The sequence below is a fragment of the Lipophrys pholis genome (assembly GCF_963383615.2).
Source record: "Lipophrys pholis genome assembly, chromosome: 8".
In the NCBI taxonomy this organism is placed as follows: Eukaryota; Metazoa; Chordata; class Actinopteri; order Blenniiformes; family Blenniidae; genus Lipophrys; species Lipophrys pholis.
Genome location: NC_137630.1, coordinates 7,407,964 through 7,421,323, shown reverse-complemented (window position 1 = coordinate 7,421,323; position 13,360 = coordinate 7,407,964). Strand labels below are relative to the sequence as shown.

Sequence of the window (13,360 nt, the reverse complement as noted above, 5' to 3'; positions counted from 1 at the left end):
TGTGCGCGTGCTTTCTAAGCAAAGTTTGTTTGGACATGTGACAAGTTGAAGGTGTGTGTTACCTGCCAAACAACGAGCAACGTCTGAGTTTTTTTCACTGCGTCCAAAGCGCACACTCGAATTGTGATGAGAAGCGAGGAGTGAGCCGCGTCAACTCATTCAACTAAATAAACGGCTGATTTGAAGAGCCGCCACTCAGAAGTTTACAAGTGGTTCCAGCAGCGACTCACTAAAGAAACAAACCTGAGGCAGCTGCGGGGTGTCGCTCCATTCTCCTAAGTGGCCACTATTTCTCCGAAGTTGCCGTATCTGCTTTACACGACGTCGTCGCAACACATATCCACAAAATTGACACAAACCAGATGGGTTTGTTAAGGCTTGCGGCTCAGTGGGTCGATGACAGCATGTTCACTGGGCGGAAAATACACAAACCTGAAATGCTTCAGTTTGTCAAACATAAAAATCAAAAACCCTCTTCAAATGTTATTGGAATAGGCTGAAATGAGATCATGTTATTGTTTTATTAAAAATAAGATTTCAGGGTGGCGACACAAAGACCACAGTGTCTGTTATCCATGCTGCTTCTGATATATTTGCTTTTCCTTTTTTACCAATGTAACTTCAAGTATTCTGCAGTTCAACAGGACTACTGCTTTTTTTATCGTTTTCTATTATTTAAAGTACTTTTCTAATATTATTATCTAAAGTATAGAAAAGTACTTTGTCAATGCCTGTTTCAAATTTTCTCGAAAGAAATTTTTAACTATATGTTATATAATTTTAACTACAGTCAAGAAATAGCTCAATATACGTATATAATTCATAGATTGTCTCTGTCTGGGAGATGTTATTCTTTATATTAACATATATTGATGTTGGTAAATATTGGTTATCAGGCATTCCAGCGATATGGATATTGGTTACTATTATTGGCCAGATTTTTCATACCAGTGTATCCGTCGTAAAAAGCTTTAAATCAGGGCTAACGTGGCGATCGGGACTTCCAACCCACATATATTTCAGTGGTTGTTGAAGACCTTGTGACAAGCTTTATGAAATGCTTTTATATACAGATCATTTGAATCAGTGAATCTTTATTTGTATAGCACTTCATCTGAAAATTATGCAGCGCAAGAAAGTCAAACTTACTTTCAAGCACAAATCCAAGGACTGAATTCAGTGAGGACTAAAAATATAAATTAATTAAACACAAGAGTAAAATTCTAAAATGAGAAATGAAAAATGAAAAACCCATTAAAAAAATTATGATAAAAAAAATATATGTAGGGAAAAGAGCTAAGGGTGAGTCAGATGAAGAGTAAAATAACAACAAATTTTGTGTGTGCCTGCCACTCGCTGCTGACAATAAAGTACTAGTAAAAGTTACAAAGCCCAGTAAGAGTGAAAAATATCAATAAAATACTAATAAAAGTGAAAACGTATTAATGTACCAGTAATAGTAAAATGTGTTAATAGAGTACCATTAAGAGTAAAAAAATAATTAAGTAGCAGAAATAGTGGAAAAGTATCAATACAGCACCAGTTACAATGCAGGTGTGTGTTGTCATGGAGATGAGGCGCAGGTGTGTGGTCATGAAGACGATGTGCAGGTGTGTTGTCATGGAGAAGAGGTGCAGGTGTGTGTGGTTGTGGAGACGAGGCGCAGGTGTGTTGTCATGGAGACAAGGTGCAGGTGTGTGGTCATGAAGACAAGGTGCAGGTGTGTGTGGTTTTGGAGACGAGGTGCAGGTGTGTTGTCATGGAGACGAGGTGCAGCTCAGACAGTTGATGAGAGAACAGCTGTGACAGTGAGAACGTAGTGTCCTAATGGAATATGGAAGGCTGGCAAAAACGATTGCTATTCGAGAACTGAGCGACCGATTTGTAACTTTTTTGAACTCAGATCGTCAGAGGATTGTCATGGAATTATTGTAAACGTTTCATGTTTGTTGGATTATCCATACAGGAGGAGAGAGTTGAGACAAATGTCTGCACTTTTGTGTCTTGCCGAAAAAATATCTCCCACAAATGTAAGCCAGTCTACGGGAGAAAAACATCACACTTGCTTCAAACGAATGCATTTCTCGAGACAACCATTCATGTTACAGACAAAAGTGGCCCCTTATTTGACAGAGAAAACCTGTAACTATATTTTGATGTATAATATGACAAGATTGAGTAAGAAATGTGGCCGTATGCAATGAGAAGAAAACTCTTTTTGGAGTTTGAACAGACACTCTCTCCCACTTTACTTGACTGCCTCACCACAGGTGTGTGATACACAGGCGTAGCGTGTGGGACATGGGTGTGACTTACCATTGGATGCGGTGAAGTCTATGGCCACAGTGAAATTCAGTTGTGTCCTGTTGAAAATAAAGTGGGAATCAAAGAGGAAAATAACACACACACACGCACGCACACACACACACGCGCGCACGCACGCACGCACGCACGCGCACACGCTCGTGGCTAATTAGCATGGCAGGACAAAACTCCCATCACCAGCTGAAGGTCCAATTAAGCAAAGCAAATGAAAGACGTGATTAAAGGTGAACCCGCTGAATAAATCAGGAATGTACTGAGGGGATTTACTAAATACTTTCCCCAAAACCTCACAGCCCAGTATGGATTCTGTATGACGCTCACCCGAAGGCCTCCGGGAATATCCAATATAAAACACACACACACACACACACACACACACACACACACACACACACACACACACACACACACACACACACACACACACACGCGAAGACATAAACAACCAAGATGGCGGCTGTTGACACCTGCAGAGAGAGTGAGATAATTATTATTCCACTCACCCTCCTCGGATAAAATCCACGAAGGTGTACTCAGACTCCACTTTGAAGGACAGCAGAGTTACCTGGCAGACACACACACACACACACACACAGACACACCGACGCACACGCACGCACGTACAGGGTGGTAAACAGAAGAGGGACCATGGCCAGGTACACAGAGAGGCAAACAGGTGGCCAGACGGTGAAAAACAAGAGAAGCAGACGTAAGAGGTGATTTCTTTACTGTATAAATAAATAAGATACTAATACAGAGGAAAAACAAGCAGATATGGCTGATATGGGCTCACTCACAGTCCCAGAATTGATGTATTTCTTCTTTTTGCCTTTCTTCTTGGGATTTAAAACCTGCCGGAAAAGAAAGTAAGTTAGTGATTGAAAGGCTGCTTGTAAAAGAACAAAAAAAAAAAAATTAAAAAAATCTTTCTACCCCGGAATGATGTTTAATAATGAACATGAATAATTCATCAGATCCCTGATGGCAGCCCACGAACTGAAAGTGATATCCTGTTTAACTGTGTGTGCAGAGAGCTGAGAGCATCCACCCGTCTGTCCATCGCTGCAAATCTGATCAGTAAACGTTCTCCTCCCTTTCAGAGCAGATTAAGAGACTCTTGAACGATGTCTTTATTCATTAGGCTGCAGTAATGTCATCATAATTTGTTTGCTGGGACCATAGTTTCTCTCCGTTGAGCAGCTTTTTAATAAGTCGGGTGCATGAACGCATTTACAAGTTGAAGAGTTTAATAACGTGTGAATGGACTCCTTCCCCGGCACAACAAATGCTGAGATTGTTTAGAGTGAATGCATCTTTTCCTTTGTTTGAGTTGGATTTGTGCCAACAAGCTGAGGCAGATCTGGAGGTTGTGACCATTTAACCGTCGATGAGACCATCTCAGCTGTGGTGCCGTGGCCCGTTGCTATAATTCACCGCTTCATTTTTCAGCTTTAACACAATTGACGTTGCCTGCTGAGGTCGTTCTCTGACTATTCTTCTAATGACCTGCCCATATTTTCTGACGTGTCTGGTGTCAGTTTAATTACTACCCTGTTAAATCTCCTTTTATAAATAGCCGTGATTTCCTTGGGCTCTTGAAGGCCAAATTATTCAATCAGCTGTTGACCAAACAGGATCCCAGTGATTCTATGTTTTGTGCTTTAGGTGACTGTCTTTATTAACTCTGTGTCCATTATAGAAACATAAAAGTGTATATTGATGCAGAGGGTTTCATATAAGCACATTGAGCTTCAGTTTCGGTTTGATATTGTAATTTTTTTTAGGTATTTTTTTTATTTTGAGCAAATAAAGACAAACATTTTTTTTTTTAATTCAGCTTTTTTTAAATGTTCTTGATTATTCTCAATCCTTATCAAAGCTATAAAATGTGAATAAATAAAACAAAATAAACTTTATTAATACCAGTTTAGTGGCAAGATGCTTCACAACAAATATTGGAAAGCTTCTTCTTTTCAGTCCTCAAAGAATGAAAACATAAAGTCTTAACTTTGATAAATGTTTTGCTTTTAGGGAGCTTCTGATTAAATTTATTTTTATTGCAGGGCAAACAAGTCTTCACAAAAGACAAGCATGTTAAGATTACATTTTTAAGAATCACATTCATACAATCCATCACTTTTACTGGGAAGGCTGTGTAAAAACTAATCTTATCCATAAAGACACCTGTAAAATCCCACATTAAAACAATTTGTTTCCACTGAAATAATCTTTAAATAATCAGATTTCCATTTTCCCCCAGTTCTGTGAACTACCTTCAAAACTGAATTACAAATGCATCAAACGGAACAATATTTTAATGATATGTCAGCATCATGTAATAAAATTGGCATGTAAAGGGTTAACATTTGACTTGTTCAAAAGATTTACAGCAAATAGGCAGAAACAAAATCAATGCACAGTGTTTTTATGGAAGTTTTTGGAAGTGGACATTTTTGTCCATTAAGACTCAAGATGGTGTGGAGTTTGGTTTTCAATCTGTTAAATTTAATTTTTAAATGCTAAGATTTGTCAGGAGAGATATTCGATGACAGGGCTCTGCAACCCGCAGTTCTGGAGCCACACGTGGCTCTTTAAAGCTTTCAGAAAAGTAAAAGTATATATATATATATATATATATATATATATATATATATATACATCTTATCATGTTTCTAGCTTATTTACACACCAGTCAGTTTCCAAAGTTCAGTCAGTTTCAAGTCTTGGCTAAAAAGGGGCTAAAAAAAAAAAAAAAAAAAAAAGGGGTGGGGGGGCTAAAACAGCTTAAAAAATTTGGAAATGACTAGAATTACTAAATGGGGGGAAAAAAAGCTTTAACATTTTTGAAAATGACAATAACACAACTGTCCAAAAAAAAGAGACAAAAGGGTTAAAAAGCTAAAATGTCAAAATTGTCCCAAAAATATTTAAAGAAAGAAAGAAAGGTAAAACTGATTTAAAGAAAACATGTCAAAAAACTGCAGAAAATGTAATAATCCTAAATTGTAACTGTAATTGTAAATTCATGAATGAAAAACATTGTCCGTATATCAAACTATACTTGAAACTTTTTAAGCTGTTTTCCTCATTTTAAAGTCTGAGCATGTTTTGTGGTTCCAGTTAAATTTGATTTGGTAGAAAGTGACACAAAAAGCTCTTCTGGCCATGCAGGTTGCAGATCACTGGTCTCGCTCATTGACTTTAGATTTGAACCTGCGAACTTCCCATCCTCTCTGAGCCACGGCTGCCTGTGTCCATGTGGGTTTTCTACAGGTGTTCGCACCACAATGAGGGCATGGATTTTGAGAGCAGCTCCATGTGCCTTCGGTCCTTCAGTTTACAGAAGGTTGTGTAAGCGTTTGCGAGGGTTGAAGTTGAATCCGAGCCTCTCGAGAGCCAACCGGAGGGAGGCAACATTTCAAAATCTCCTAAATTGGGAGTTGGGTGCTGTTGAGGAGAGATAAAAGCGATGACAAAACAGCAAGCCTCCGCTGTGACGCGCTCACCTCATAGACATTGAACTGGTTCTGCCCCCGAGACAGCTCTCTGTAGCTGGTGGTGAACTCGCCGATGAAGTCATGGCTGCAGACGAAGAACGCCCACACACCGTCAGACCGGCACAAACACAGAATTTTAGACAGCAGACAAATTCTTATGAATATTCTCTCCGTCTCCATCTTTGTGCCTATCAATCTTTCACTGCCGGCCCAACCTCTATCTCCGACCTCTCTCTCAACTCGCTCGGTGAAAACAAAGATTTCTCCCACGAGTCTGCGGCGAGTGCTTTTACCTTCCGTCTCGATCCCAGTCGTAGACGTCTACCTTCACCGTCCTGAAACACACACAAGCGTCTTATTTTCTGAGGAACCGCTCTCTATCAGATCGTCTGCGAAAAGAACCCCGTGTTCAATTAAAGGAAAGATCGTTTCGGTCCGTCACACCGGGGGCTGGAAGAGCAATTACCCATTCACTGATTCGATATCGTCGCAGTGAGGGAGATTATCGGCCCGGTGGGTGTTGGGTCGTCACGTGAACTTGATCCCTAGACCGAGTTCCATCGCTGAGATTGATCAATTTCCCCACACACAGGAGAGGAACTGAATAAAAGATGAGACGTTGGCGAGCCTGACTTCACCAGCCTTATCATCAGAGACACTCGTCCAACCTGAAGTGTGCCAGTCGGGACCAGATATTCTGCCTTTGATACGATTCAAAATGCACCAATCACCGGAAGATGTTTCGACTGCAGCATGTAACAACAGTTCAGATGACTTTTTCAATCGTAGAGTGTCTCTGTGAGGTGTTTGTGTGACGTCTAATAACTGCAGCGTGGTGGGATTGTGAGACGTCCGTGGGACTTCTGTGAGTTGCGGCTCCTCCTGATGATCTGAAAGTGAGACTACGGTGAAAGGAAGTGCCTACAGAAAGTCTGAATTCAAAGCATTTCACAGGGAATATGGAAATTGTAGGCTTGTTGTATGAGTGTGACGCCTTTGTGGAACGTCTGTAAATTGTAACCCGATCCGAGGAGAGGAATCTCAACATTGCTGCATTTAACAGAAACGATTGACCGTTAGTAGAGCCAATGAATGGAAATTAGTAGTTTTATGCATTTAGTCTGCATGTGTTGTATTTATGGTTCAATGTTAGTTAGAGCACTTTCATACTGAAAGTCTGAATACGAAGCATTTCCTTTGAAGCGCTGTCTCATGTCAAATGTAACGAGGCATTTGAGGACATCTGTAAATTGTACCGTCTCGAAGCCTTTAAGCAATGCATCTTTTTTATTGTCGACTTTACCACGATTCTAGATGAACGTGAGGCATTAAAGGAACACCTGTGGAGGTCCATGTTTTACCTCGATATAAATGTGTGGCATTTGTGAGACACCTGGAAACTACAGTGTCTCCAGATATTGTGAATGTCAGCTGTTTCTGAGACATCTCTCCAGCTCGAACTCTGAATGTCAGGCGTCAAGGTTGCATCTGTGAATTTAGAGCATTTCTTTGAAAAAGGAGACTGGTTTATGCCGTTATGACACTAGTCCAGCAATAGCAGGTTCTTTTAGCTTGTATTTTAGATTTCAAAAGCACTGAACCGCTGTGACACATTACCTCACCCCAATTTCATACACTTTACGGATGTTTTTGCACCAAGGGTTTGATGAGTAAAGCAAAATCCAATTTTCAGTATTTCTACTACATATTGAAGAATTGACATTAAAAATTGACTTTGACTTAAATTGCAGCGTTGACTTACGGTCTGAATGGGAGGCATTTTGAAGGCGCTAAGTATCAAATTATTGCTGCATATACAGCTGGTAAGGGAACATCTGTGTATTTCTGCAATTAAGCTCAGTCAGAATGTGTGACGTTCAGGGGACTATTGTAAATTGTAAAAGCTGCTCGTAAATCTCAAATGGATCAGTGTGTGCATCTATCGGACAGCTTTGTAATAACACTCTCAAGGTGAAGAGTAGGGGGCACATCTGTGACCGTTCAAAGTTGACCCTCGGCATGAAGCATCCGGGATTTGTAGCGTCAACTCATAATGCCAATGACGAGGCGTTTGAGGAGCATCTGGAAATTGGAGCATCTCCCAAATGTGCAATCGAGCTGAGTCCCCGGAGTACCTTAAGTAAACACTAGCAATTGTTGCAACGTGCAGCGTTCAGGCATATTCCTCGAGACAAGGGCCGACTCAAAGACATCTGGGTGATGTCAAGGGTTTGCACCATCTACCAGAGTCTTCCTGTGAGGTGTTTAGGGACCGGACGCTAATGTTCAGTAATCTAACTGGTTGCATTGTAATGAATGTGAGATGAATTTGTCCAGCAAAAGAAGCCTCATGTCACTTGTTGCAGTAACTTTTCCCAAAGGTGGGAAAGAGGATTACCATCCACACCCGTCACTGTCAGTTCCTGTGACTACAAACACAACCCACCAATTTGAACAGACAGATGAGATAATAAGAGTTTGACTGGTGTCTGCGGCAGTCTGATCTGACAGCGAGGGTGGAACACGTTTCACTGGCCATTATGCACATTGGCTGTCTTTAAGGGTTATACATGTGAAAGGATGATGAATGCACACAAAAACAAGGACCCTGTTCATGCAGAAGTGACACTGTGATTACCTTCGCCAACAGAAATTGGGTGACCAACGAAATTTGGCTGAAAAGTTTATGTTTTCTTCTGCATGTATTTATTTATTGATTGATTTGTTTGTATGTATTCTACCAAGTTCTCCCAAAAACTATTGACCCCAATTGCATGACATTTTCAGGGATGATTTGTCATCATCCAAAGACCAATCGATTACATTTTGGGACGTTAGCGACAAACCGTTTCCGAATAAATCCCCAAAAACAAAAGAAAATGTCTGATAGAAAGCGGATGAGAGAGGCACTACATGGAGGAGATCAAAGATCAGCGTCTGTTGCCATGGAGACGCTCCCTGCTCAGTGTTTAACACAGTGATGTTGCGACCTCACCTACCAAGTTAGCATCAATATGAGCTAACGGCTATCATGCTAGCGATGCTAACTCTGTTCCGCAAACAAACGTGGCGTTGGCGAAGGGCTGCGTTCTACCGAGTGTAGCTCTAGTTGTGTTTACATGCAGCACTGCAAGCACCGTGCTCCTCGTACAAGTGGCCCCTCCTCTCGGCTCGACTCATGTAAAGCGTTGTGTGAAAACTGAGTCAGTCTCAATAACACCAGTGCTGGTCGCTGGGACGCCATGACCGACTGCTGGCATTATTCTGACCGCCGCAGCAACAGGTGATGCTTGTTCTTATTCTCGAGCGTCCTCCGTCCTCATCCGTTCAGAGACCATCAACACACAGGCTGCTAATCCTGAAAGGTTTTATCTACAAGATTCATTTAAAAGCTGCTGACCTGTCGTAGTCACCGTTGCAGAGGGCTCTGACGGGGATGGTGAAGGGCTGCCACACCGGGTTCAGTGTGTTCTTGATCACCTCTGTCTTGTGGCAGATGGTGAACCTGTCAAAAAAATAAATAAATAAAAAAGACAAAAAGTCCCAAAAGGGAGCTGAGATTCATATTCCGTCTATTCTCCGTGTGAAGATCATCCCACCTCACTTTTCCTGCAATTGAGTGAAAGGTCTTTGAATAGTTTTAAATTTATTTTGTATTCGGAGTGTCTGGCGGACATGACAGAATTCCCCGCAGAGCTTTGTTGCTTGCGGAACATCTCTCCGAGGCGGAGCAGAGTAAACAGACTGATCTTAAAGACTGAGAGGAGTCAGAGTTTTGATTGATGCATGATATGAAAGGGTAATAATCAGATGTGGAACTGCTACAATTGGATGGGCTATATAGAGGCTACACATCCAGAATGTTAATGAAACACATTTCCTTCACCAATGCAATGCTTGCATACTCTCTTTAATTTAAGCAGATGTTTGCACTCATGAGGTTATGCACGGTGCTTTCTACTGCACAGCACCAACGGGTTTATTAAGTGTTCAGAGCCTCACCGAGTGATATTTCAGTTTATGTTTTGAATGGTAATAGTCTGTAGCAACGGGCTTACTTGGCTGTCCATGCATCCTCATTCTATATCTATACCATCGTATCCAGTTGGGCAGGCGCAAGAGGAAATCCCACATAATTAAAGGTAAACGTAGGGTACAATGTTGACGGCGGAACACTGACATACCATTACAAAACCTCAATTTCACACCTATGGGTAACTCATAGTCACCAATGATCCTCACGAGAGTGTTTTTCGACTGTGGTATGACACTGGTGAACTCGACGAAACCCACAAGCGAGACATGCAAACGCCACACAGAGAGCAACGGTTCATGTTTACGCCTACGGCCCTCGCGCTGCTGTCAAGGATCACAGCTGAACCCAAAAGCAGACTCATCCACAGCAGTGAAAGCTTCAAGAGTCGTTGGTCTTTTGACAAACCAGACGACGGGGATCAGAGGACAATCCAAGGGGAAAGTCTTAAACCCAGAGCGGGAGTCCAAAATCACAGCAAGGCAATGAGGAAACACAAGGTTTAAATACTCTGGGGAGGAGAAGACAGGTGAAACACAGGGAGAATCACACACACACACACACACACACGCGCACGCGCACACGCACACGCACACGCACACTCACACTCACACTCACACTCACACTCACACTCACACGCACAATCACATGCACATGCACACGCACACGCACACACACACACACACACACACACACACACACACACACACACACACACACACACACACACACACACACACACACACACACACACAGAGGGAGGGCAAACAGGAAGGTCAAGTGCACAGGTGAGTACCAAAATAAAACAGGAAGGGACGAAACAGGTAAGACATAGAAGGAGACCTGACAGTTATGAGGGAAGAATGCTAACTATCATGCAGTCTACCGGCTAAATATTATAATATAATTAAAAATATTCATGAGTGTTTGCATCAATCACATTAAGGAACAAACGAGCGGGAGGAAAAAAAACAAAAAACAAAAACGTCTGTCACAGATTGTGTTGTTGGATTGCCTAAACTGCTATCAACATAACTCAGACTTGCAACTCCACTTGATTGTGTCCACGCCTAAATGCATTTGTCTGGCTGAAGAGATATTTGCATTAAGGACTATTTGACAACAGTGGTACCTTGTTGTGTGGCTTGTGAGAGCAGGTGGCGCGGATAGTATTCTAGTCATATTTGAGGTACTGACCGACTGGTAGCCTTTTAAATCAGCTACCTGAAGTTTCTGTTCAGCATTAGGAGAATGTCTGATGTGAAAGGAGTTTTATTTCTATTGTTCTATAATAGAACGATGGACAGCCTAGTAGTTTAAAGGGTTGGCACTCTTGCCATGTCCTAAGAGGACCAAGGTGAGAATCCGGAGTCGGCTCTTTCAGTATGCAAGGAGTGGCTTGGTCTTTGTCCCACAATCTGAAGACAAGGTAATTTGGTAATTGGCGACTTTAAACCTGTCCACACGAGAACGCTGTTTCATGTAACCGCATCGATTTGGGTAGTCCACACGGCGCTTTAGGAGCCTTAAAACACTTTTATCATTTTTCTAAATGGGTTCCAGAGTGGGGAAATTTTAAAACACCGCCTCTGCTTTGAGGTGTGGATGAGCAAGACGCACATTTGCTGAAAAACAATGTCATCGCCACGCCTCTCGACCCGATAACCCTGCGACCCTCTGTGACATCGCTTAACAAAAAGAAAAATGGCGGACTACCTGCTCCAGGTCGAAGCTGTACTACTGATACTAGCCGGCTTAACAAGTCGACATGGTGGATTTCACGAATAAACGCTTCTGTTCCCATATGCCTGTGTTGTGTTCGTTTGCAATGCGCAAACTTGATGTTTATTCTTCTATGTTTTTAGTGCATTCCTGTGAGTTACAGCGCCGCCTAAAGGCCTGGCACCAACATCGATTTGAGCCCTGTTCATAGTGACGTGTGGACGGAAAAACAACAGGGAGGAAAAAGATTGTTTTGGCTCGTGTGGACAAGGCCTGAGTCTTTTTCAACTTTAAAATACTGGTGAAGAGTCCAGGATGTTTGGCCAGGGTAGGCCAGGTCCCCATGATGCCTTAGAAGGGCAGATCAAAGAAATGGAAAGATTTCTCCATTGTTTTTGTGGTTTAAAAGAAGCAAACGGCATAAAGAAGAAAATCACAAATGTGTTGTTGTACTTATGACAAAAACTGCAAAATGCTCGGAGACATTGTGTAACTACATCAGGCTTGTTTTTGTATTTTTTTTCCCCCAACATCTGAATAATGTACCACTGAAGCTCCTGGCAGTTAACCAGCGTTCATGCATTATTTCAATCCTCACAAGGGTTAACATTAAAGACACAACAAAGCATTGGATTCTAACCCAAAATGCCCTCACTCACGTTCCGTCCTCGTTGCTGCGGTAGAAGACCAGGAAAGGGTCGGACTTGCCGAAAAAGTCTTTCTTATCCAGCTTGTTGGCACACAGCTGCATGGTGGCAATATCCTGGCAGAGGAGACAAGCAATCGTCAAGACAATCAGCCACATATTTCCTCTCTGAGGCGTTTCCTCCAGGAGCTCATTTCGAAAAGGGTCTACATGGAACTCGAGAGCGAAAAACTTTGGAAGCCGAGAATCCGCCTGAATACAAAGTAATTGGCATAAAAAATGAAACATCTGACTCATCTATAATGGGGATGCAAATGCAGACCGGAATCCCAAGAAACCATGCACAGCACGCTTTAATAAGCGACGCGTGCATAGATTACAGCGATTGCAATCAATTGTTTTATTTAAATTACGTGTTTTATTAGTGGGAGAAACTTATTTTATTACAAGGCACAACTCTATGCAGTGTCGTCCGGGCGGCACGGAGAGCAGTTCATACATATGGATGAACAGTTATAGCGGTTAATGAGGGGCTGCATTTATCCCGCCTCGGTGTTGAGACGCCGAGGAAGGAAGGAAGCGGCTGAGGACGCATGAAAGAATGGATACAGTTAATGAGGCATCTTTTTTTTTTGTCAGTTTCATCTGTGGGAAGGCATCGGGAGGTGAAACCTAAGCTTGTCATTGACAGATAGGAGTTGTTTCTCACACACACACACACACACACACACACACACACACACACACACACACACACACACACACACACACACACAGACATAGAAATTTGTGATGAGTGTTCGCATCTTGTCAGGAGCAAAAACCCTCCCAAAGTAACGACGGTAAACACTAAGCAAGATAAGCCTGTTCATGTAATGGTCTTGGGAGCATACGCACGCACGCACGCACGCACGCACGCACGCACGCACGCACGCACGCACGCACGCACACACACACAGAAGAAATTCTCTCAGTTTCTGACTGCCTTGTTGGTAATAATATATTATGGTGGCAGGGGAACAACAACACTAGAAGAGCAGCAAAAGGTCTTGATAGTTAATTTCAAAGACTTTTAGGGAGCTGCGGAGAGATCCATCCATCCATCCATCCATCCATCCTTCCATCTTCTCCCGCTTA

At 42.2% G+C, this 13,360-nt stretch overlaps 1 protein-coding gene across 1 annotated transcript in view; it reads right to left on the bottom strand.

The window, feature by feature from the left end:
* Nucleotides 1-13,360, bottom strand: part of cpne9 (copine family member IX) — a gene marked incomplete at both ends in the record, with an annotated part of 148,437 nt that overhangs the window by 43,516 nt on the left and 91,561 nt on the right. The window contains 7 exons of the mRNA XM_080470203.1: nucleotides 2,317-2,363; nucleotides 2,829-2,890; nucleotides 3,123-3,176; nucleotides 5,832-5,907; nucleotides 6,116-6,157; nucleotides 9,223-9,327; nucleotides 12,237-12,340. Of these exons, the coding sequence (XP_080326329.1) occupies nucleotides 2,317-2,363; nucleotides 2,829-2,890; nucleotides 3,123-3,176; nucleotides 5,832-5,907; nucleotides 6,116-6,157; nucleotides 9,223-9,327; nucleotides 12,237-12,340 (490 nt within the window). The remainder of the gene's footprint in view (nucleotides 1-2,316; nucleotides 2,364-2,828; nucleotides 2,891-3,122; nucleotides 3,177-5,831; nucleotides 5,908-6,115; nucleotides 6,158-9,222; nucleotides 9,328-12,236; nucleotides 12,341-13,360) is intronic.